At 40.3% G+C, this 26,426-nt stretch overlaps 1 protein-coding gene across 1 annotated transcript in view; it reads left to right on the forward strand.

Moving 5' to 3' along the window:
• cadm2a (cell adhesion molecule 2a) overlaps positions 1-25,976 on the forward strand; it is a 962,407-nt gene extending 936,431 nt beyond the window's left edge. Inside the window, 2 exon segments of the mRNA XM_034178357.1 lie at positions 19,508-19,630; positions 23,816-25,976. Coding sequence (XP_034034248.1) covers positions 19,508-19,630; positions 23,816-23,934 — 242 coding nt within the window. The 3' untranslated portion in view covers positions 23,935-25,976.
• Positions 25,977-26,426: the final 450 nt, after the last annotated feature.

The raw sequence follows: 26,426 nt of genomic DNA on the forward strand, positions 1-26,426 counted from the left end.
AACATTGTAGGCCAAATCAGTGGCACAAAAGTACAGTATGAAGACAACCATGCAACTAATACTGGAGAGTATGTCACTTACCAATTCCAGTCATTTTAAAACTACACTATCCAACAGCCAACGGGACTCAAGCTCAAGAGACATCTGTAGATTACGGGCAAAACTCTGTTATTTTTTAAAACGCTTTTTCATTTTATATTTTAACAACAAATGAACGGATCATTAAAAATGTCCACGAATCAAAGTCCAAAGACATTTGCACAAGTAGAAGCTCTCCACTTATTGTGCTCAAATTCATATTTTAGAAATGACTCTGTCCTGATAACATTAAAGGCAATTACATATTTTGGCGAAATTACAAGTTGAAATGAGCATTAAAAAATTCATCATGAGGTTTATGTCACAGAAATCCTACTTTACAATCACTGCAGTCATTGTTAAATTATTTCCTGTTGCATTTATAATAAACATTTGTATTTATTTACAGTGTCTGTTTTTCTGGTTGAAATGAGATATAAATAATCTACCAGACTTTTAAAAAATGTACAAATTTCCATGTTATTTTGTCTAAAAATAAATGTCTGAGGTTCCTTATGTTAAACAAGAAATTATCTAATCTGAAATAACAGGTGGTTTTAATTTACAGATGAAAGGTTTCTAAATAACCATTTATTGATTTATTTAGCTGTTTTAATTACAATTGTTCTAAACTTTTTTTTAACAGTAATCAGAAATTCTGAGGTAACAAACAACAACAAAAAACATTTCTAAGGATTTTTCTTCAGAAAACTGCTCCATAAATGAGCAGTCCTGTGACACCTTTGTTTTGTAGAGATCAGTGGTTTCTGCCAATAGTCTTCCGTGTTTTGGCCCGACACGTCGTTCCTATTGGACAACGCAAAGGTACGTCACAGTTCAGAGCATCGAAAGTTGGTTTGGATTGAACTTTGATGCGTCAGACTGCCGACAAGCGGCAATGCGCGCTCCCGTCAGAAGCATCGGTTTAGCTCGGCTTTTGACGCGACGCTTCTGATGCATCGAAAAAACAATGCGTCTCATTGAAAATAATGCTTTTTAGACCGTTTTAAGTAGCTGTCAAAACCTAGCTGTCGTAGCCCACTTACCAGCAATACAGACAGCGCCAGGTTTATCTCTACTCAGGGTGCAAACTTCATCAATCGGCCCTGAAGCAGCAGGTGGACATTTTCGAAAAATAATAATCACCATCGATACTTTCTCTAGCATTGTTCTTGTTTGTGTGCGGCTTTCGCGCTGATTAGCTGGTAGCCCAGCCCCCATCTATCTATGAGCCAATTAAAACTCTTATCTAGCAGAATGAGTGGGGGGGAATGGGGATGGGACACATACGGTGCACTCTGCAGTGATGGACGCCTGATGGCTGTCTTTTAAAGGGAGAAAATAAAATTACAGTCAATAAGAGCTTATTTTATTGACACCGTCATGTTCCTCGGGGCAATTTGAAGTGGGTACATGGAAATTCCGGGTCTTTTTATGTGAGTAGACGGCGTCTACCTGCACTCCACGCAGTGGTGGGCACAGATAACCAAAAAATTAACTTTGATAGCAGATATTAAATTTATTATCTGTTATCTGTTTTTGGGTGGTTTATTGTTTTACTCAAAATGTATCGGAAGTTACAGATAACCGATAACAGATAAATTCCAATATTATCTCTGGCACATTTACAACTACTAGTAAAACAAATTTAATAGCTTATAATAATATTAAAAATAACAACAGACCCAAACAATAAAACCACACTTTTTTCTTTCAACAGTCTACCCCCGCTGGAAGCTCTTGTTTACTACAGTGCTCCAAGCACAGAGGCACCCTGAGACCCAAACAATAAGACCACACTTTTTTCTTTCAACATTTGGGCCCTGCTGGAAGCTCTTGTTTACTCTGAGAACAGCCGTAAAGCCAGCTCTCTATCAACGACAAAGCTCTGGTCATGCGGAGGTATTGAAAAATAAAGTCATATTGAGTTATGGTGTTGATTTATAAATAACATTAATACTGATAGAATAACTCCATTAATGTCAATTCTGTCATTTGTACAAAGTTAAAATATAACATATATCTTTTAATGTTGAATAATGCACTAATTCTGACGTTTTGTAACAAAGAGACAGATCGCAAAGGATTCTGGGTAAACGTGCCTCTGCTAAACACTGATTGGTTCAGTTATTCATTATGTAAACCAACACATTAATGTGACATCTGTCGTGTGTTGGTGTTTAAATGTGCTTTTGTAAAATATTCCATTTTTTTATTTGTAAAAACAGGCATTTTTACGGAGCCCTGGAAGTGTCATCGCAAAATTTTTTGCATGTGGAGAGAATGTGCGCATGTTTGCGCACATTCTCTTTACAACATTCATTTGATGTTGTAAAACGTGCTTTACAGTGTGCGAGATGATTTTTCATGCAGGAATTTTTTGGACCAAGTTTCAGGTTAATTGTGCGTCCTGCATCGTGTAGTGTTCATGGAGTATCAAGCTGCGGTCAACATCTGACGACCACCTCCTGATCGCTGATCGTATGGTCGAATGAGAATCAAACCTGTTTGATATATTATTGTGGTTGGCCGTCATGAGGTTATCCTGCTGCTGAAAGCTACAAGCAGCATCCAACCGTTCGCACTGTGCCTGTGCAAACACTGCAGAGCTGTCTTGTAAAATGTTATTATTATTATTATTATTATTATTATTATTATTTTGCAGTTGTTTTGTTTTTAAACTTCATTTGTAAAAAAAAAAAAAAAAGCCATTTGCAAAGCAAAAAAGTTGATTTGACAATCATCTGACATAACCGGCGTCAAAATAAATAGAACACTGCCATCTACTGGTCCCCAGACAGTAGATGCTAGATGGCAGCAGAGGCTTTCAAAACAAATTCTAGATAATCCCTGTCTGCTCACATTTAAAATGCGTGGAATTTAACAAACGCAATTTAAAAAAATCAACGTCTATAAACGCAGAGAATATATATTCAAGAGAGTTTTAGGCACTAGAGTTTAATGCTGTTGTCCGTGGAGCCTGAACAGAGTGTCTGAAATACATTTGTCCTGTCGTGACGTACTGAGATTACATCATCCTACCCAAAATGCACTGCGGGGCAGAGCATGTGCTCACAAAACCTTAATAATTAGCACATTACTTACTAAAACATATATCTGATATTTTTACTTTATGAAACTTCAGACATGACAGTAATTTTAAATAACTTGTCCAAAATTAGTTTGGTTAAAATTTGAACCATAAGTTAAAAATGTATGCCTCTGGATGACTTAGGTCATATTGCTCGCATATCGGTATGGTGTTAAAGGAAATGTTTTTCTTTTTCCTTTTGGGGCTGTTTTTCCTTTGTTTGCAGAGGATTGAGATGCTTTTTATACAAGCAGTTCTCTTCTGTTTGCAAAGGTTATAACTATGCGTCTGTTATAAAACTTTTAACAGGTGGATGCTGAACTAATTTTAAAAATGCTTGTCGCTGTTCAGCTTTGTTTATTTTGTTTATCGGTTTAAAAGTTATCGGACAAAAATTAATCGGAAGATAATTGGTCCGATAATGGTTTTTAAAGTTATCTAAAAAGATAATCCGATACTGAAAACATTATCTTCGATAATTATCTGTTATCGGATTATCGGAAGTGTGCCCACCACTGGTTCCATGTAGACTACACCACTGGTTCATGGTCTTATGGCAAAGGCTGCGAATACATGTGATTTCATAGTTTTTTGTTTTTAATAAATTAGCAAAAATCTCACAAAAGTTTTTTTCACATTGTCATTATGGGATATTGTGTGTAGAATTTTGAAGGGGAAAAAATTAATTTCATCCATTTTGGAATAAGGCTGTAACAGAAAAAAACGTGGAAAAATTGAAGCGCTGTGAATACTTTCTGGATGTACTGCACTGAAAAAAGTGAAACATAGTGCACTTCATTCAAAGTACTTATTTACATTGGTCTAATGGAAAATTGTGGTTTCCAGTTTAAATCTGCTGGAATCACTTTACAAAATCATAAATATACATTGTGAGAAACTAAAAAAAAAATTAGCTGTAACAAATTACATCCATTTTTTTAAGTTGATCCAAAGTAGCATTTTTTCAGTGTGTATTTCCTGTCATGTAAAGTGCTGTCGATTTAGTACCCTGCTCCCAGTCACAGTCGCAAATTCACTGGCCCACACCCTAAACACAAGGGGACTGCAGCAGCTCTATGAGCCCGTGCTTAAGCTCACTGAAGCTGTATTGATCTCAGGAGCTGAGACCACAGAGCAGTGTCTAAAAAACTCCTGTGCAACAGAGGAAAAAGATGCTTCTCAGGGATGAACCCTAAAATGAACTAATACAAAAAGATATGTAAAGCCCAACTAAGTAGGATGTTGATATGATGGATATCGGAAATCTGTATGAGTTGAAAATGATTCAAAATATGGCTGATTATATGGAATCAGGTCAGGGAGGCACTGTGACTATACATTTCACAATTGGAAATGATTCCTCTGAATCCATCCAATGAGTTTTGTATCTAAAGAAGGAAATAGAGAAGGAAAAAAGGAGACATTAAGGGCATTTTTTGAGAGTTGTTGAAAATTTAACCACCACTGAACAAAATGATGATACCTTGGCAGAATATGTACAAAATTAAGCTCACACACTGTTATTTCCTCTCTCAAAGACCCTATGTGCTCATTGGCATCTGTTCTGTGGTTGATAAGAGAAATATCACATTTTTAGGAGTATAAGTCACACCGGATTGTAAATTTAAATTTTTATCTGTATTATCAGCTCTTTAATTTTAGAGTTTTGTGCATTGCTGCAGTGTACTTTTTATTAGTGGGTTTTATTCTTTTATTTAAGATTATTTTGTTTTGTGCTTTAATTTTTGCCAAAGCCCTATTTAAGTAGTTATAATAACAATAATAATAATGAACACAAGATTTTTCAGTATATAAGTCGCTGGATCTCCAAAACTAGTAAAATACATGAAAATCCAGTTTGTCAAAATGAGGTTAATGGAACTCTGTGGAGGGATGGAGCATGGGTCAAGGAAAAACACATTACATTTTGGTGAGGATGGATCAAGATGCAAATTCTGACATTGATCGTTCATGCTGAACTTTGATCCTTATCCCTATGATTTGGAAAGGAATCTGTAATAAAGATCTAAATTCCAGGATCAGGATTAAAAGGCAGGAATGTGATGAAAGATAAGTGAGAAGGATCAATGACCAAAACACACAAATGGACTGTGGGATTATTTACCTTTCATGAACATTAAAGATCAGCTGTTAGGATCAATGATCAGGAATAAAAGTAGGAACATGAGTGATTAAGATCAAAGATCAGGATGAAAGGTGAGTGATCAGGATCAGAGATCAATTCAAAGGTTCATTATCGGATTAGCTTTTCAGATAACTTTGAAAACCATTATCGGACTAATTATCTTCTGATAAGTTTTGGTCCGATAATTTTTAGACCGCTAAGGTATTTTTTCAGACATGGTAAACAAAGCTGAATAGTTACAAACACTTATGAAACCTAAAATCAGTTGAGTACCTACCTGCTAAATGTTTTGTAGTAGATGTGCAGTTCTGTCCTCCGTAAACAGAGGAGAGCTGGTTCTAAAAGTAACCACTCTATCCTCTGCAGGCAAAGGAGAATTGGCCACAGAAAAGGTAAAAAAGAGCTAACTTCTTTTAACCCCATACTGATACGCTGGCAATATCACCCAAGTCATCCAGAGGTATACAGTTTTAACTTCCATCCATCCATCCATTTTCTTCCGCTTCATACGAGGTCAGGTCGCGGGGACAGCAGCTCAAGCAAAGCCGTCTAGACCTCCTGATCTACAAACACCTCCCCCAACTCCTCCGGGGGAACCCCGAGGCGTTCCCAAGCCAGCTGTGAGACGTAGTCCCTCAAGCATGTCCTGGGTCTTCCCCGGGGCCTCCTCCCGATGGGATGTGCCCGGAAAACCTCTCCTGCGAGGCGTCCAGGGGGCATCCGAAAAAGATGCTCAAGCCACCTCAGCTGGCTCCTTTCGATGTGGAGGAGCAGCGGCTCCACTCCGAGCTACTCCCGAGTGACTGAGCTCCTCACCCTATCTCCAAGGGAGCGCCCAGCCACCCTACGGAGGAAACTCATCTCGGCTGCTTGTACTCGCGATCTTGTTCTTTCAGTCATGAGACCGATCTCATGACCATAGTGTGAGGGTCGGAACGTAGATCGATCAGTAAATCAAGAGCTTTGCCCCCCTGCTCAGTTCTCTCTTCACCACGATGGTCCGATACAGTGACCGCATCATTGCAGATGCTGCACCGATCCGTCTGGCGATCTCACGCTCCATCCGTCCCTCTCTCGTGAACAGTACACTGAGATACTTAGACTCCTCCGAGGCAAGGACAGTCCACCGACCTGAAGAGGGCAAAGCACCTTATTCCGGTCGAGAACCATGGCCTCGGATTTGGAGGTGCTGATTTTCATCCCGGATGCTTCACACTCGGCTGCAAACCGCTCCAGTGCAGGCTGAAGGTCCTGATTTGAGGAAGTCAACAGAACCACATCGTCCGCAAACAGCAAAAACGAGATTCTGTGGTTCCCAAACCGGACCCCCTCTACACCCTGACTGCACCTAGTAATTCTGTCCATAAAGGTAATGAACAGAACCGGTGACAAAGGGCAGCCCTGGCGGAGGCCAATGTGCACTGGAAACAGGCTTGACTTACTACCGGCAATGCAAACCAAGCTCCTGCTGCGGCCGTACAGGGACTGGATAGCCCCTAACAAAGGACCCCGGACCCCATACTCCCGGAGCACCCCCCACAGGGCACCTCGAGGGACACAGTCGAATGCCTTCTCCAGATCCACAAAACACATGTGGACTGGTTGGGCAAACTCCCATGAACCCTCGAGCACCCTGTGGAGGTGGTGGAGCTGGTCCAGTGTGCCCGCGACCAGGACGAAAACCCACACTGCTCCTCCTGAATCCAAGGTTCGACTATCGGTCAAATTCTCCTCTCCAGTACTTTGGAATAGATCTTACCAGGGAGGCTGAGCAGTGGGAGCCCTCTGTAGTTGGAACACACCCTCCGGTCCCCCTTTTTAAGCAGAGGGACCAGTTTTAAGTTATGGTTAAAATTTTAACCAAACTAATTTTGGACAAGTTATTTAAATGAATGTCACGTCTGAAGTTAAAGTGAAAATATCAGATATATGTTTTAAAGTAATGCACTAATTTTGAAGGTTTTAGTGTGGAGATGCTGTGCCCAGCAGTGCGTTATGGGTACACTGCAGTACACTGCATTTGAGATGCTGTGATCAGTGTCCACACGGACAACAGCATTAAACTCTTTGTATATTGTGCCAAAAATGCTCGTGAATATATTCTCTAGGTTTATAGACGTTGTTATTGTGTTTGTTTTATGTAAAAATGCCAGAAGAAGCTCATGTTGCTTCTCATTATTTTCAGTTGGAATCAATGTAATTGATTCCTGTTTGCTATTTACAGTCCTGCTTATGTCAAACACTGTCTGTCGTCTTTGTTCCAGAGTAATATATAAGATGTCTGTATATAAGATGATTATAAAATTCCACGCATCTTAAACGTAGCAGACACAAATTATCTGGAATTTTGTTTTGGCAAGTTTTCACGGTCTCTACTGCCATCTCCTGGCCAGTAGTGTTCATGGCAGTATTCGCCCGGCACCAGTAGATCATGGCAGTGTTCTATTTATTTTGACACCGGTTATATCAGACGGTTATCTAATTACAACGTGGCTTTTTGTTTTTTTGTTTTTTTGAAAATGCCTTTTTTTTTTCAAATAAAAAAATGTCATATTTTACAAAAGCACATTTATCTGTAAACACCAACAAACACGTCACATTAACGTGTTGGTTTTTACATAGAATGAATGAGTCAACCAATCAGTGTTAGCGGAGGCACATTTTACCCATAATCCCTTTCACATTTGTCTGTGTTTGTTACAAAACTTCAGAAATAGTGCATTATTCAACATTAAAAGATATATGTTATATTTTAACTTTGTACAAATGACAGAATTGACATTAATGGAGTTATTCTATCCGTATTAATTTGATTTATAAACCAAACCATAAGTCAGCACTGCTTTATTTTCCAGGACCTCTGCCATACGGTGATGCTGTTATTGAATAGAGTTGAGTTTCTCTGCTGAAAGTTATGTAATAAACAGGAGGAACACAAAGACAGAAGTGCTGACTCATTGATTGGGTCTGTGGTCACCTTTGATGCTACCAGAAGCGATTGTCATGTTAAAACTAAAAATCAGCTTGTTAGTGGTTGCAAGTGTACTGGAGACAATACTGGAAGTTTTCAGTTATCTGTAGCTTCTGATAAATTTTTGGGTGGTTTATCGGTTTAGCTTTATAAAAGATAACTTTTCAGTTAGCTGATTATCTGTTATCGAAGCTCATTTTTCAGTTAGCTGTGCCCACCACTGACCATAACTCACATGCATGTTCCTAAACATTAAATGTGAAATGTGCATTGTGCATGCATGTGGAATTTATAGGAATATCCATGAAATACCACATTTAACTTTCCGAATCATATCATACAGAATGTGTCATGAGAATACACTGTCCAGATCATGAAACAGATCTGACGGACAAAAAAAAAAAAAAAAATTTTTTTTTTTGACTGGATTTGCCTAACAGAGTGAAATAAGGTTAGGAATTTAGTTGGCACTCAGATTAAAAGTAGCAGTGGGGCCTTGTTGGATGTATACCCCCCCCCCACCGAGTACACATTTTTTGTCAGGTTTTTGTAATAAACAGGAGGATGTTCAGACTTTGTACAGCAGCTCCTGCAAAGTGCTTTTATTTTGACATGGTTCACATCTTCCAGAAAGACAACTATAAAGTCATCATAATTTCATGTAACAAGTTTATATGTCTGTAAATTGTATCATTTCCATTTTGCAGGTTTGACACAGAAATGCACACATTTAAATTTTCCATCACGTTTCCATTCACTCTAACTTCTTACAAAGAAAAAAATCTGATGAGCAGTGAACAGGACAGTTTAAGGATAATCTTTCTGGTTCAGTCTGACCAAGCAGTGACTCACAAGGGCTCTGAACTCCTCTAATTTATTAAAGAAGCCCAACTTGCAAGGCCACGCAACAAGGACAGTGTTATAAATATTAAAAGAGGAGTTTGCTCTGTCACACTCTAATATTAAATCACACACAGCAGAATATATGCGCCTTTATTAAAAGATAATGTGTTCTGGAGCCATCAAAATTAAACCTTAACTCTTTTCTCTGTATCTCTGTCCTCACTGTGTTCTTTACTTCTCACCACAGGACTATCTAAAATGTTACTGTCTGTCAGTCACTTCCTTCCTTTCTGTTTTTTTCTCCTTTGTTGGGCTAGAATACAAAATGATGCAATAAAAAAAAAATTATTTCAGCACATTATATTTTGTAATGTGCAAGAATTCTTTTTTTTTTTTTTCATCTCAAATTCTCACATTAGGCTGTGTATCTTGAATTTTAGTGAAGGCACCTTTACTTATAAGTTCAGTAGGGGTGTAATTGTTCCCTCCCAATAAGTATCCAGATGCTATGACCTGCAGAATGATTCAGGGATGATATTTCATCACGGAACCATTTCTTTCAGGGTGATTCGATGTGATGCAATCTGACAAAATTATTTGTTTAAAGCAGACATTAATTCTTCATGGTAAAATAGCATGATTCAACAGTGGCATTGCTTATCTTCAACAGCAAGTTGGTGCTGCCTCTGCTCACCTTTTGCCCACCACCAGGAGTAACACCATATACAGGTGTGTCTCAAAAATGCGTGAATATTTTGGTAAGAGTTCAGTATTTTTTTAAAATACTTCAGAGTGATTTTTTTTTCTCATTACATATAAAGTAAATGTTTTACAATTTTTTCTATTTAAATTTTGATAATTATGACCTACAGCTAAAAAAAGAGTATAAAATACATATCTCAGAATATTAGAATTTTCATAAGATTGGTTCAGAAAAAGGATTCATAATGCAGAAATATCAAACTTTTGAAAAGTGTGTTCATTTATGCATTAAAGACTTGGTTGGGGCTCTTTTGGCATAAATTCCTGCATCAATGCGGCATGGAATGGAGGCAATCAGCGTCTGGCATGGCTGAGGTGTTATGGAAGCCCAGCTTGGTTTGATAGCGGCTCATACGAGGGCTGTCAATAAAGTAACGGTCCTTTTTATTTTTTTCAAAAACTATATGGATTTCATTCATATGTTTTTACGTCAGACATGCTTGAACTCTCGTGCGCATGCGTGAGTTTTTCCACGCCTGTCGGTGACGTCATTCGCCTGTAAGCACTCCTTGTGGGAGGAGTTGTCCAGCCCCTCGTCGGAATTCCTTTGTCTGAGAAGTTGCTGAGAGACTGGCGCGTTGTTTGATCAAAATTTTTTCTAAACCTGTGAGACACATCGAAGTGGACACGGTTCGAAAAGTTAAGCTGGTTTTCAGTGAAAATTTTAACGGCTGATGAGAGATTTTGAGGTGATTCTGTCGCTTTAAGGACTTCCCACGGAGCGAGACGTCGCTCAGCGCTCTCAGCCGCCGTCGTCAGCCTGTTCAAGCTGAAAACCTCCACATTTCAGGCTCTATTGATCCAGGACGTCGTGAGAGAACAAAGAAGTTCAGAAGAAGTCGGTTTCAGCATTTTATCCGGATATTCCACTGTTAAAGGAGATTTTTTTAATGAAAGACGTGCGGACGGGTCCGCGCATCGGGACGCAGCCGCCGTGACGCTCCGCCACAGGAAAAACACCTCTGTTGAAAGCCTTAAGGACAAGTTGGAACATGTCCTGCCTGTTAAACAATTTCTCATATACTCACTCCACTGAAAGCCATCAAAAGCCGCCTGGATTTTACAAATGGTTATCAACACGGAGGTGTTTTTCCTGTGCCGCCGCACCGCGTCGGCTGCGTCCCGACGCGCGGATCCGTCCGCACGTCTTTCATTAAAAAAATCTCCTTTAACAGTGGAATATCCAGATAAAATGCTGAAACCGATTTCTTCTGAAACTTCTCTGTTCTCTCACGACGTCCTGGATCAATAGAGCCTGAAATGTGGAGGTTTTCAGCTTGAACAGGCTGACGACAGCGGCTGAGAGCGCTGAGCGACGTCTCGCACCGTGGGAAGTCCTTAAAGCGACAGAATCACCTCAAAATCTCTCATCAGCCGTTAAAATTTTCACTGAAAACCAGCTTAATTTTTCGAACCGTGTCCACTTCGATGTGTCTCACAGGTTTAGAAAAAATTTTGATCAAACAACGCGCCAGTCTCTCAGCAACTTCTCAGACAAAGGAATTCCGACGAGGGGCTGGACGACTCCTCCCACAAGGAGTGCTCACAGGCGAATGACGTCACCGACAGGCGTGGAAAAACTCACGCATGCGCACGAGAGTTCAAGCATGTCTGACGTAAAAACATATGAATGAAATCCATATAGTTTTTGAAAAAAATAAAAAGGACCCTTACTTTATTGACAGCCCTCGTATGTACTGTTGGGTCTTGTGTCTCTTACCGTCCTCTTGACAATACCCACAGAGAATCTGTGCGGTTTGTCTCTGAGGCCAATCAAGTACAGTAATACCATGGTCAGCAAACCAGTTAGTAGTACTTTTGGCACTGTGGGCAGGTGCCAAGTACTGCTGGAAATGGAAATCTGCATCTCCATAAAGCTTGTCAGCAGATGGTAGCATCAAGCACTCTAAAGTCTCATGGTAGATGGCTGTCTTGGCTTTGTACTTGACAAAACAGAATGCCTAATAGCACTATACAATAGTAGATGACATGGCACCCCAAATCATCAACTGTGGATACTTCACGCAACTTCACGGAGTTCGAGCAACTTAGATTCTGTGCTTCTCCACTCTTTCTTCAGACTCTTGGACTTTGTTTTCTATATTAGATGCCATATTTACTTCTATCTGAAAATAGGGCTTTGAACCACTGTGTAGCAGTCCACTTATTATTCTCTTTTGCCCATGTAGGATTAGGGCTGGGGATCAGAACCGGTTCTTTTCGAGAATCATTAAGAAATGATTCGATCCACTGACATCAATTACCTTTTTGCTTAATGATTCCCTTATCGGTCCTTCAGAGCGGCCGCTGTTTTTGAAGGTGTTTGTCGGGAAAATGATCATTTCTCTACGTTGATTGCAGACCCTACAGCGGCTATGTGATCAACTGTTTCTACAGTGCAGCTCTGCTTTGAAGCCTGAAGCAATGAAGCAGTGCTTCGACCCGCTGCTTCATTGGTACTTTGCTTTGCTGCTTTTCAGAAGCAGTAAATCTGCTTCTTAACCCCTCTCAAAGCCATTAACATATGTCAATCGTGAGTCACTTTTGTGAGGAATAAAGTCACTAACTGAGACTCCTGTCTTGTTGTGAGAAAGAAACAACAATCGTCCTCCGTTCCATTCGCACAGCTCCAAACACTGTGCGGCTCTCTGCCGAGTCAAGTTAGAGTCTGGTCAGAATTAATAACTTCAAAGCGAATCGCCGTTTTAAATCAAATGACACCTCTTTCCAAATGTTGTAATACAAACAATAAACTGCAATCAATCAAAACCTTTTTTTTTTCCTCCCAAAATGAGACGTCCTGCGCTGACGTGCAGCAGCCGACTGAGCTCAGCTCAGAGGTATGGAGAGATATTCATGCCAAAATGTCTGAAATGCTTTTGACAAAAACTACAGATTTTATTTTTATTTATGTCCAGAGATCAAGGATCCAGTGACCAATTTCTTATTTATTTACTTTAAGACTCAATAAAATGTTGTTGACATAGAAAACCTGTAAAGCCTACTTTTAGTACACAGGAAATTCACAAGAGGTATCAATAAGGGAATGGATAAGAAATCAGATCGATAAGTGGAATCAATAATGGTATCGATAAAATCTTATCAATACCCATTCCTAGGTAGGATGCTTCTGACATTGTATCTGGTTCAGGACTTGTAGCCCCATTTCCTGGACATGTCTGTGTGTGGTGGCTCTTCATGAACTGACTCGGCATGAGGAGTTTATTCGGACATTCCATTGTTAACGGACATTTTGTAATGAAAGCCATCAAAAGCTGCCTGAATTTTACAAATGGTTTTCAACATGGAGGTGTTTTTCCTGTCGCGGCGCGCACAGATTCGCCGAGTTGTCACGGCGTCGGCACGTCTTTCATTACAAAATGTCCTTAAACAGTGGAATGTCCGCATAAAGTCCTCATGCCGGCCTGTTCTGAATCTTCTCTGTTCTCTCACGACGTCCTGGGTGAATTAAGCCTTAAATTAGAATGTTTTCAGGTCGAAACAGGCCGACGACGGTGCCTGGAAGCGCTGCGCGACATCCCGCTCCGTGGGAAGTCCTTACAGCGACAGAAACACCCCATAATCTCTCATCAGCCGTTAAACTTTTCACAGAAAACCAGCTTAATTTCTCGAATAGTGTCCACTCGGATATCCCTCACAGGTCCAGAAAAAATGTTGATAAAGCAACGCGCGCCGTCCGCAGTGGCTATTCAGACAAAGAGATTCCGATGGGCGGGGTGGAGCACTCCTCACTCAAGGCCTGCCCACAGGCGAATGACGTCACCGACACACGTGAAATAACTCACGCATGCGCACGAGGGTTCAAGCTTGTCTGACGTAAAACATATGAATCAAATCCATTTATTTTTTGAAAAAAATAAAAAGGACCGCTTTTTCATCACAGACCTCGTATGTACAGTGTAGAAGGAGCCCAGAAGAAGTCAGTTTTTGTTAGCATAGCATAAATAGCATAGCATACCTTTCCCATTCTGAACAGCTATGACAGCATTAACAAAATGAGTTTATATGGGTACCTTTGTCCATTATACCACCAGGATATATTTATTTTGTTTTTTCCAGGCAAGGTTGACATTCCTGTGACCAGTGAGAACCTTTCACCAAAGTTTGAACTTAATGCTGCGTTTACGCATAACGACGACAAGTCACGAATGCCACAACGTACACATGGCCGCTGATCACGAATGTGATGATTCGGGGCAGAGGCGTCAGGTGTCCTCAGGAACTGCTGCAACCTGTTACCACACGTTACGATTAATGGCATGTGTTGCTGGAGAATTATCAGGAACCATTACGCACGGTCAAGAATAGTGTTCCGCGTTGTTGCACGCTATTGCGCTTAACAGCGCATCGTTAAGTTCTGTCACGTTGTGAACGAGGTGAATTGTCTCCACACACACACACACCCATATTCATCCAACCGAATTCAGATCGCTCCATTTTTTCAGAAGAACTTTGTGACTGCATGTGTAGTTGGGCTCTGTGCCATGGAAGGGCGCAGAGAGGAGGAGGAGGAGACGGACAGAGCCAGATGTGTGGCTTCATGCGGCTCTCGTCTCGTGCATTTTCCCAAACATCAGGCACATGCAGCAGGTGGAACACCTGCAGGAGCGCGCTGAAGAGCACTGAAATTAGACTTTTAGCTGACTTGGTGTCAGCAATCAAACTGAATGCAGTGCAGCAGGGTTTAATTGTGTGCGCGCTTCTTCCTCTGCCGGACTGGAGGAGGTGCAGAGATGTCTGGCTGTACGTGAGTCTCCTCTCGCTCCTCTGGTTGCTCAGACTCGTTCTAACGCTCATCGGTTACAACAGCAGGAACACTTGCAGGAGCGTCCTGAGGAGCTTCAGCAGGAACTGTGGAACGACACTTGGAGCCGAGTTTAATTGTGTGCATGTGACAGAAAACTGATTTTTCGAGGCGCAGTGAAATGTGACGCCGCGTTACAAGTCGTGTCAAAACTTGACAGTTTCCGTGTCACTTCATAATAACGCGTGACAGTTTGGGCTCCAAGAACCATCACAGGAACCACTACGAATGTTGTCACGTTCTATTAAGGATCACTACTCATCAAGACGGATCAATACGCTCAGTTGCAACCTCCACGATGTGAGATGAAATGAGGGTGGTGTGTGACATTCGTGGAAGATTTTTTGACAGGCAAAAACATGCTCCACGAATATCAAGAATATCACGCACCAACACGCACTATTAAGAAACCTATTCAGATGTGTTAAGTCACATTAAGAATGTCAGGAATGTGTCACGAATGACAGAAAAATTACATTCGTAACGCGTCTTGGTTATGTGTAAATGCACCATAACAGTATATTGATATCAATGTAGTGGTCAGTGCACTGACAGTCATATCTTCTACTTCAAAATTGATTTCCAATTTGTTAATTCTTTCCTCAGTTCTTTCTGTAATACTGACCCTTACAAAGCACAAACTTGAACTATTCCACACTTAAATTTAATCAAAGTCACAGCAAAAATAATCAGGCCTGGGCCCTGCAAGAACTTCTCTTACAGACAAGATGTACTCTTACAGAACCCCGGACAATGGATACAAGCAGTTTTTATACAGGATTACATATGCGTAACAGAGGCGGACCTTATTTCGCAAAATCCTTCTCTTATTGGCCCCCGTGGGCATTCAAGGGAGGTCCATCCCCCTGCCCCAGGCCTGCGCAATAACGGGAGACATATGATTTATAATTGTAACCTAACTCTCTTTATGCTTAAGTGCTACAAACCGGTTAAATCCAGTTCTACATGCACATACCAAGAAAGAACAAAAGAAAGTGAGAATAAGAATGAAACTAAAAATATAACCCTAAATATAATAACTACCTAAATACCAAACGAAATACAGAAAACAAATAAAGAAAACCATAATTAAACACAGAAATATATCTAGCAACTCTATATAAAGTAATTATTACACCCCTACATACTCAGAATCCCCAGCAATGAGATGTCAAGGCATTAGACTGCACAAAAATGAAATTAAAAAAAGAAAAAACTTAAAGGTAATTAACAGAAAATAATGGCAACAAAGGAAATCAATATCTATAAAATAACACTAATAGTTAAAAAAATATATAAAAGCATTCAAAAATAAACAAAACAGCATGGATGAAGTAAAAAACATTAGAATACTGAAGAAAAGCAGAAGAAAAACATTTTCAGCCCTAATTTTAACTGAGCCAAGCAAAGAATCAGGCCTTGGGCTTTTTGGAATTTCATGTCAAATAACTTATATGACCTGGAGTTCTGCCTCCAAATGTGTCAAAATGTATAAAAATATCCAGAAAAGCATGTCAAGCCACTCTTGCAGCATACAATCCATTTCTATGCACTTAATCCCTTAGGTTTCAATCAAAAATGGTTCTAATGGTAAATACAAAGAAGCCATTTCAAAACCACAGTCTTGGTGTGCTTGGGTTGTGGCAAAACCGTCTGGAAACCACTATACAGTGGTTCTACGAGGTCTGTTAGAAAAGTAACGGACCTTTTTATTTTTTGCAAAACTATATGGATTTGAATCATGTGTGATTGCATCAGCCAAGCTTGAACCTTTGTGCGCATGCGTGAGTTTTTCACGCCTGTCGGTTGCGTCATTCGCCTGTGAGCACGCCTTGTGGGAGGAGTGGTCCAGCCCCCTCGTCGGATTTTCATTGTCAAGAAATTGGCTGATCGACTGCCGCTTTGCTTCATCAAAATTTTTTCAGAAAGTGTGAGAGACAGCCAAGTGGAAACCATTTGAAAAATTCAGATGGCTTTCGGTGAAGATCTTATGGGGATCACACAGATTAAGGACAATTACAACTGGATTAAAGATGGCCCACGCGTTACTCTAATCTAACCACTTTTTTCAGTAACGAGTAATCTAACACGTTAATCTTTCCAAATAAATAATCAGATTAAAGTTATTTCTCCAAGTCACTGTGCGTTACTATTATTTTTGCATTGTGGGTCGATAGCAGCATTAAACTTGGTCTATGGGCAGGGGGTTGGGATTCGACTAAACTCCCCACTTTAAGCAAGCTGTGAGCTTTTCATCCGCGGTTTTCTGCAGCAGCTATGACTCGTCCTCACCTCTTAAAGCACGGTGACAACAGCACACCTGCACTGAGCTTTACAAAGACATTTTTATGCTTTTTTTTCTCCTTTGTTTAGAATTCTGAGCTGAGCGGCTCTGTATCTGCTCGCTAAAACAGCTGATCCTCCGCGATACGTCAACAACTAACCCTATTTTCCACTCAAATGCACCTAAACTCTCTTTCTGAGGACCACATGTTGTGAAAATGCAATAAAACTTTCTTACCTGTAAATCTGGTCATGTTTTCTGCATAAATAAATGCAGGGGCGAATTCAGATGGAATGGGGGCGTGGGGCAAGGATGTGCCCCCCCCCCCAACAACAAGTCCAGTTTTGAAGCCTTTTTTTTTTACTACAACTACTAATATTGCTTATAATAATAATAATTTCGACAAGTAAAATGTTTAGAGAGAATTCAAATGTTAGAAAAAATTTAATAGTTACATTTATAAACAGTGTAGGTTAGAAATTGCAAGTTTTACTGTTACAGTGCTGTCAGCAGTTAAATATGAGGTCAAGAAAGAGGTCTTTATTTTACTTTTTATAAAACAAGTATTTATTTTCATTGAAGTCAAGAAAGGGTGACTATAAAGTGAGTTTTGGCAAGACAGGTATCATTGTCATGTTGACATGGGTTGTTGTCGGCAGCTGGGGAAAGTAACTAAAAAAGTAACTAGTAATCTAACTTAGTTTCTTTTACAATTGAGTAATCAGTAAAGTAACTAAGTTACTTTTTCAAGGAGTAATCACTAATCAGTAATTGGATTACTTTTTCAAAGTAACTGTGGCAACACTGGTGGCGACTGTAACTAATTGTAACTGCATTTACATTTTGTGTGTGTGTGTGTGTGTGTGTGTGTGTGTGTGTGTGTGTGTGTGTGTGTGTGTGTGTGTGTGTGTGTGTGTGTGTGTGTGTGTGTGTGTGTGGAAAAAGTAGGGCTGCAAACTTTACAGAGCTGCCACTTTTTTCATCAAACAGGTATTTGATCTACAAAGGATTGTAAAACATTTTTTGAAGTATCCAAGGGTTTGAATTACAGCTCAAAGCCAATCTTATTGTCTGTCCGAACTGTGTATTTCTTTAGGCAGACACTCTTTAGTCACACTTTGTCTGACACCAGGTTGAAACAGCCAGAATGAGGCACAGCAGCCAGACAGTGTGACAGTAAAAAAAAAATAAACATACACACCCTGTACTGATAGACAGACGTGAAGAGACACAGTCGTGTGTGTAACTAAACGTCGTGTCCGAGCAGCTGCCGGGTTTCACTAAGGCAACATTCCTCTTCTCTCCACCGATCAAGCAGAACTGCAGCGCGGTGAAACCACACTGCATACATCCATGTGCGCGAGTGTGCGTTTTGTCCACTGGGAGGTGGCGAAGTGTGACGGCCCGGTCACTGGAACCGTGGAGAGTTATGGAGCGAGAAAAAGCCAGCTGTTCAATTTGGCCACACGGGCGGACACGCGGCAAGACAAGGAAAATCTCGAGGAGAATGAGAGCCGATGATACGACGTGCGCCATTTCTTTAAAACCATATGATTGCAGTCGCTCCCCGCTCTGACATGGCCATATTTTAGCTAACGTGGCCCCAGCGCTCAGGGGGGTATAATAAGAAGAGAGCTCATTTCTCTGCTGTTGCGGTCTGACATGAATAATACAACCTATATTCTATTAGCCGTCTCCACCTCCGCTGTCCCTGTCAGCTTATTCCAGATCGACCTACAGTGAAGTCCACACGGTGTCTCCACGACGTCCTCTCTTTTTTACCTTGAACAGCCAATAAACATATTTTTGAAGGGGGTGAAAGGAGGTGAATAAAGGGGGAAAAAAATCTATAGTTTGAGGAAAGGAAAGCCTTTGATGAGTTTTTGTACGAGGAGTGAACTGGCTCATCATGCAGATTCTTCACTCTTTCATGACTCTGCCATCGTTTCTCCTGCATTTACAACAGCCAGGGACCTGCACCAACCCTCCAACACCTAATTCATTTTCCTACCAACAATCCGTGCTCGCCAAGAAACAGAAAAAGATTGATCTTTCCTTTTTATTTTCCGTGTGATGATTTATTTAGCGTGTAGTTCTCTTCTACTGCAGTCTTGGTTTGCATGTTGGCGACTCCTGCAGCACAGTGGGGGTGGTCCTGAATTATTCACTCCTTTTTTTCCAAGTCCCTCTTTCATTCTTTTTCCCCCCTTCATTTTGCAAGCTGAATGTGCACACGCCTGTAGCTGCTTTTTGTGTCAGTGTGGTGTCCGTCTCGCTGTCTCTCTTCATTTTATTATTCTCGCAGTTAGGTTGCCGTGCTCTGGCTGCACAATGTGATAGGAAAGAGGAATGACAGCGGCTCTGAACGATCATTAGGGTAGGAATGAGCCGGAAATAATCTTCTTCTTTCTTCGCCTTCTGTTATGTATTGTCTGTGTCTCACTGTTCCACTACCTCAACTTCAGCCAGCACCTTCATCTTTTATTTCTCTGCCTGTCTCACTCCAGATCCCAATGCTCTGGGGCAGCATGGCACGGACCACGCTTTGATCGGAGGAGTGGTGGCTGTAGTGGTCTTCGTCACCTTGTGTTTAATCATTGTTCTTGGGAGATACCTGGCCAGGCATAAAGGTAAAACCACAGTGGACCAGACCTCAGTCTCTCAGGGCTCATGGGTGTAGTGGAGCATGTCCAACATTTCCCAGCAGACAGATAGTCCCAAGATCCAAGAGCACAGAAAACTCACAGTTGAGGAAATAGAGAACAAAGACTGAGAAGCTCCACTCAAATAAAACTGATGCATTGGATGAACTCAATTCAGTTATGATCAGGATTTCCATCTAATAAATATATGTTGCCCAAATTCAAATAAAGTGCACACATGCAAGATAATTTAATTTAGTTGGGACTACATGTATTTATTTGATTGAAATCCTGCCCATAATTGAATTGAGTTCATCCGATGATTCATTTGTTTGAGTGATACACTCAAACAAATGACTCATTGGATTCCATATAATAAATATAAGTAGTCCCAACTAAGTTAAATTACATTATCTTGCTTTGATGTGTTTTATCTGAGTTGGGGCTACCTATATTTATTATATGGAAATCCTGATCATAAGTGAATTGAGTTCATCCATTTTTTGTGTATTTCTGTGATGTGTATAGTGGACATTATGACTCCACCAATGAATAGGCAGTGCTTAATTTATCAAATTTTCCAAGTGCACATTCTCTCATGGTACAAGTCTCTCTCAAAACAGATATCTGAATTGGTTGTATGTTCGTGATTATAGTTTCAGGTTATTCCCCGCATGTCCAACATCTGTTCCTCAGCCTCAGTAGATACTGAAATATAGCAAGTGGTCTTTTCATTGTGTCCAAAGTCTAAATTAAGTCATTTTCAGGAAAAACATTCAACTGGATCAAATACAAACTTGGGATACCTTTAACTAGTGACCCCACAGTGAGGAGCCATTCAGGGTCAGCCATCAAAGCATAAATTTCTGGTCATTAAAAATGTTCAATTGCAGGTAAAAACCTTGATGGATAGAGGCGTTTGGTGATGCTGATACCTGTGCAGAAAAACAAAGGTCCAAATATGTAGAGTCCTGGTACTTGCTATCTTACTGTATGTTTGTGAGATTTGGTTGCTAACCAGTGATGTAAAGTCAACTAGATATCTCTGTTACTAGGTCTCTTTAGAAGGTCCTTGGGTACTGCTAGAATGATTTTGTATTAACCAGATGCTTACTTTAGGGGACTCAGTTAAGGAGTGTCACTTCCATTGTGTAGGAGTGTCAGCTATGGTATTTTGGTCATGTCACATTTCTTTGGGCATGATCCAGCATTGAGGACCTCAGCAGCTAGACCAAGGGGATGGCCACATGTCATCTGCAGATAGATGAATACTTCTGAGAGGTGGAGATGGACCAGTTGTGTGTCTGGGTGGTTGCTATCCAGGACCCAAGGCAGTTCTATGGTGTTTCTGATGCTGCACTGAACAGCAACAGCACATACTGCCAGATCTGAACCTGAGATTATGCATGTCAATTCTATCAGTTCACTCTTTAACACCAGCTGTAACAGAGACACCTACCACCCCTGGTTCTCAAGGCCAGGCACCTAAGTGGCTCTACTTTACTCTATTCTACTCTTCTACTCTACTCTACTCTTCCTTTTTTTAGATATAACTTAGTATACACTAGTAGAGTTCTACTTTAGAAATGGAATATATTCTAGAAGACATACCTTACTGAATTTACAGTAACGTTTGATTTTATTATGGTCAAACGTCATATGGTCAAAAGGCATTTTTGGTCATTATCAGGAAAAACGTTCAGTTTGCACAAGAACACATGAGATCTGTAATGGTGAGCTGTGACCCCAGCACAGAGAAAAAAAAAAAACAGATGATTAAGTCCAAAGTCTTTTATTTGTCATAAACAGGAATCAGTCCAAACAGGTAACATCCTTTCACATAGGGAGTGAGCAGAGGGTTATCCAAAATGGGCAAGGTTCAATAGTCGAAAGTGGCAGGCAAGAATTCAAGAATCTAGGAGAGCAGCAAAGGTCTGTAACAAGAAGGCAGTAACATGAAGGTTGACTTACAATCAAGCAAAAAACGTAACAGAGCAAGACATAAAATGCCAATCTGACTGTGGAAATTGCTGATTGAATACACGACAGGCATAGTAGCACAGACAGATGACACAAGAGGGAGTCAGTCTGTTTGCACTTGGGGTCGCCACAGCAAATCTAAGGTGGATCTGCATGTTGAATTGCACAGGTTTTACGCCGGATGCCCTTTCTGACGCAACTCCACATTACATGGAGAAATGTGGCAGGGGTGGGACTTGAACCCGGAGCCTTCTGCACTTGGCCACCACCCCTGCATAACATGGACATTAATACTAGAGAGATAATAACGTGGAGTGTTTTAAAGGTTAACATTTTAGTGAGTTAGTAAATTAGAAGATCCTGCTGCAAAATTGATTGGTTTAAAAAAAGTGTTGGATAAAGGTTCACAAAGGTTTTAAACAATATGATCAAAAATCTGGAACTGCAAAATGTAATTTATTCTGATTAAAGTGAAATGAGTACAAAAACTAAAAAAAAAAAAAAGAAAGTAATAAAATGTCAAAATTAAGGTAACTATTTCATGGACATTTTTGAGTAAAATAACTTAGATTAAATCATTTGACTAGCTAATAACACCAACACATTTTAATTAAGTTGAGTGAACTTGATTTGCTTTGTCCTTGTGTTGGGAAAGTGTAGTGACACGGACCCACAACAGGGGGCGTAAATGAACGGCCAATGAAAGAGTCGAATATGAACACTTTACTGTTGTGAATGAGCACAACCACAATACAGAGGAATACAGAATTTTGCAAACAGTCAATCCACAAAGGTGACGTGTGGGCAGGCTCGAGGATAGAAGACGTCTGTCCCGAGAAGAAACGGAACCACACGATTTCCTCCGCCACCGAACCCGGAGAATACTGGAGCCGCCAAGTCCCGAGTCCCCAGGTGGCCACCGTCTCCGAATGTCGGATCTGGTACTGCTGGCGAGGAGCAGAAACAATAAGATGTGGGTGCGTGCACACCCAGTAACAACAATGGTGGGGATTCCACCTCCACCTCTCACACACATTCGTGCAGCTCCTGTCTCAAACACTTATCTGGCTGGGGTGTGAAGCGAAGCCGTCGCTGATTACGCCAATCTCCCAGATAAGGCACTCCACAGGAAAACAGCTGTAAAACGAGTTCAGACTAAGATACAGTTAGTTTTAAGGCTGAGAATATTACCTTCACAGGTCGATGATATCTCGGCAACGAGGTGGAGATGACGTCCGGTTTTTATGGAGTGGTATGATGAAGTGTAGATGGGTGACAGCTGTCATGAGATAATGAGTGACAGCTGTCACCCCCCGCTGTGTCCGTGGTGGCAGCGCCCTCTCGTGCCTGAAGCCCGCACTTCAGGCAGGGTGCCCTCTGGTGGTGGGCCAGCAGTACCTCCTCTTCTGGCGGCCCACACAACATCCTTGTAGAGGACAAAGCAAATCAAGTATTTTAAACCACTTAACTAAATGTTTTGTGAAACGTGAAACAAATCTGACTAGAAAATTCTTATACCGTGTACTCAGCAGTGGCTCAGTCGCAGTTACTTAAAAAAGATTTATACAAATTACCTTAATTTTTTTTTTCCATTCTTTTTTATAGTGTACCATGAGCAGTAATTCTTTTGCATTTGCAAGGCATTTCCCTGTTCATTTTCTCTTTGTCTCTCTACAAGAATCATCTTTTGGTACATACACCACACAAAAAAATCCCAACTTTGCTTTCAGAAAACTTTGGTAACGTCCGATAATCATCGAGAAGCACATGTGCTGACCTGTTTGAACACTACAGTACACCGTATGTGATGGAATTTTAGCTGTGAATGCATGACAGCTAATAGATCAGCTCAGCAGATAGTTCATTCACTTGGCTTTCTGCACCAATGCTCCAAAATTGAATAAGTTCTATGCTGAAACAGCTACATCACACTGTGTTCATCCACAACTTCCACAAATCCACTGAGAAAAATCCTGTTTGTCTAAGCTGTGCCACTGTATTTCTGCCCAGGGTTCCTTCTATTTACATATCCTGAACTGTGCTTGCATCTCATCACGCCGTATGAGCGTAATGTAGCGTTAACGCTATCTTCAGCTGTTTTTTTTTTTCCTTTGCCTCAGGCAGCAGACACCACACAGCATCGCTTTGTTTGTTTTCCTTAATATAGATTTGCATTTCTTTCTCCCCGCACAGGTACATATTTGACAAACGAAGCCAAAGGTGCGGATGATGCCCCTGATGCCGACACAGCCATCATCAACGCTGACGGCAACCACGCGCACGCAGAAGAAAAGAAAGAGTACTTCATTTAGACTGCAGAGGGAGCTGTCCAACTCCTGTGCTCCCCATTTTCTTCTTTCGATCTCCGTATCTCTTTTTCTCAATGTATCCACCTTTGACCACTGCCCCTTTTGTGACAACGAGGAAACTGCAGGCAGCCCACCAAAACAAAGAAGTCGTTTCCTATTATTGCCTTTTGTTCAAGTCATTTATGTCTTTTTTTTTTGCCAACGGGCACCTTGTTATTGCTACTACCACTGGCCATTTTGGGGTTGTTGTTTCTTTCTCTCTCTCTCTCGTTTTGTTTTTCATACTGTTTCATATCTGGAAATCTGTACGGCTACCATGACTGCTTCTTACATGACCACGACTCCCCACCCCACCCCCCCACCCCAAGCCCCACCTACCCACCCACCCTGCTTGTCTTCTCTCCCGATCCCAAACACTTTGTCGAAACACGTCTACACACATATCTCACATGAACACGGTGCCTCAAAATACAGATGCCATTGAACTTCTGTCAATGCCTTCGTGTATCGTCTGTCGGTTTGCAATGTAAATGCTTCGTAGGTGGTTATTTTCAGCCATCGTGTCATTGCTCAGCTCACAGCTTATGCCTCTGTGTTTTTATTTGAATAAAGATCTGTGCTGTTTCCGCCTTATACTGTCACACTGAATATGGTACTTTTAGTTCATCGGCCTCCCCAATGTCATCCTCTTCAACACACTTGTAATTAAACAGTTAATCCTTGTAAGATAAGACGAAGGTTTTGTGTAACACTGTAGCAAAGTTTGTCAGATAAGTGTATAATATGATTTTCATTCTTATTATTATTATCATTATTCTTATTAGGGTAGCGGTAACGGGTAGTGTGGTATTGTTTAGAGCTGAGGATACACACCAAAAATATATCAAAGACTCTAAAAGATGCATTCCATCGAATAAACTCAACAGACCCATTTGCTAAATCTGCTGTACTTATGTAATTTTGTCTGTATATTCCTGCACTGTTCAGGCTGCAGTTTAGCAAAGCACCAACATACTGATCGCTTCTGGTAGATTTTACTCACATATTGCTTCAGGTGTACTGAAAGTCTCAGTAGAGTTGTACAAATTGTATTGCAATTAGTTTAGCATTTCACTTAGAATAATTTCATTTAGATTTGTCTCACGACATTGAAGTGATGTCATTTTAAATGACCCCATGAAATGTAAAATAATGCGAGTTGGTCGACAGTATAGTAAATTATAAAGATGAAGCTGGATAAAATCAAGTGCACAAAGGCACTGGCAGCTTTCCACATAAATATTACACGAAAAATAAACTGACAAGAGCTGCTTTTTGTTCTAATTTCTTGCCAGCACCATTTTGTTTTTAATAATCGGTTCTTGACTGCTGTATCTGTCATCAAGATGTTTGCCTACATGCCCACCACACAATCATGATAACTGCTTCTTTCCTTCTTTTTTTAAGACCTGCTCTCCATAAAATTGAGCTTTAATTTCCATTTCATGGGGTCATATAATTAAAAAAAATAAAAACAAAACAGTAGTGTGAGTGCCGAATAATAGATTTGCAGGTAGCCTCCTTTCCAAAACTAAAAACTGAAGACAAATAGAGAAGCACAAAAATGTGTGAATGAGTAACTGTGTTCTTTTACCAACATCTAGATTTCCTTGGGGATGGCTCTCGTCTGCTCACGGCAGCAGTGGAAAAAATGACAAGGCTGTCTTTGATTCAATCTAGTTCATCACTTTGGAAAAATGTATTTTAAAATCATGTTTTTTATATATAAACATTTTCTTTTCTTTGTCAAAATTGCTCTAAGCTCCCTGCTGTATATTGTTTCTGCTAAACTGTGGTTAATTATGAAAATGGGTGTTCGATTTTTGGATTTCACATTTCATCAAATTTGTATATTTATTTTTTTTATTTTTTTTTTTTACCACAAGGTATGTATATAGTGTGTGGCAATTACACTTTAGTAACACAGCAATTTTTTTTTTCTTGGTTCCTTATCATGTTTCATTTATTTGGACTGAACTTATTAAAAGGAGAATCAAATGAAGTTGTATGGAAGATGATGGATTCTTGTCTGCAGAATATTCTTAGGGTTAACATATCTGAAAGATTTGGTCAGGTCTTCTCTCTCTCTCTCTCTCTCGATTAACAAAAACACACAGAAAACAGTGAAATGCGCAAAGAATCTGAGAACCTTAAAATTTAAATTGAAATGCAGGAAAGATTATTACAGACAAACATAAGTGTATCTCATATCCAAACAAATTATCTATTGATGCTGTTTGATATGATCAGTATGTTTGAAAAAAAAACAAACAATCAACATCATCAATATTTGTATTACTACCACTACTACTGCTACATCTTTTTCTCATTCGTTTATTTCATTCATTTAAAAGAAAAAGAGAAAAGCAAAAAACAAAAGCACCACAATACAAGAATGAAAAGGAGCAGAAAGAAGAACAAGTCTTATGATTTCTGCCCCTTTTAACAATACAATC

Source organism: Thalassophryne amazonica, chromosome 9 (genome assembly GCF_902500255.1).
Source record: "Thalassophryne amazonica chromosome 9, fThaAma1.1, whole genome shotgun sequence".
NCBI classification, from domain to species: domain Eukaryota; kingdom Metazoa; phylum Chordata; class Actinopteri; order Batrachoidiformes; family Batrachoididae; genus Thalassophryne; species Thalassophryne amazonica.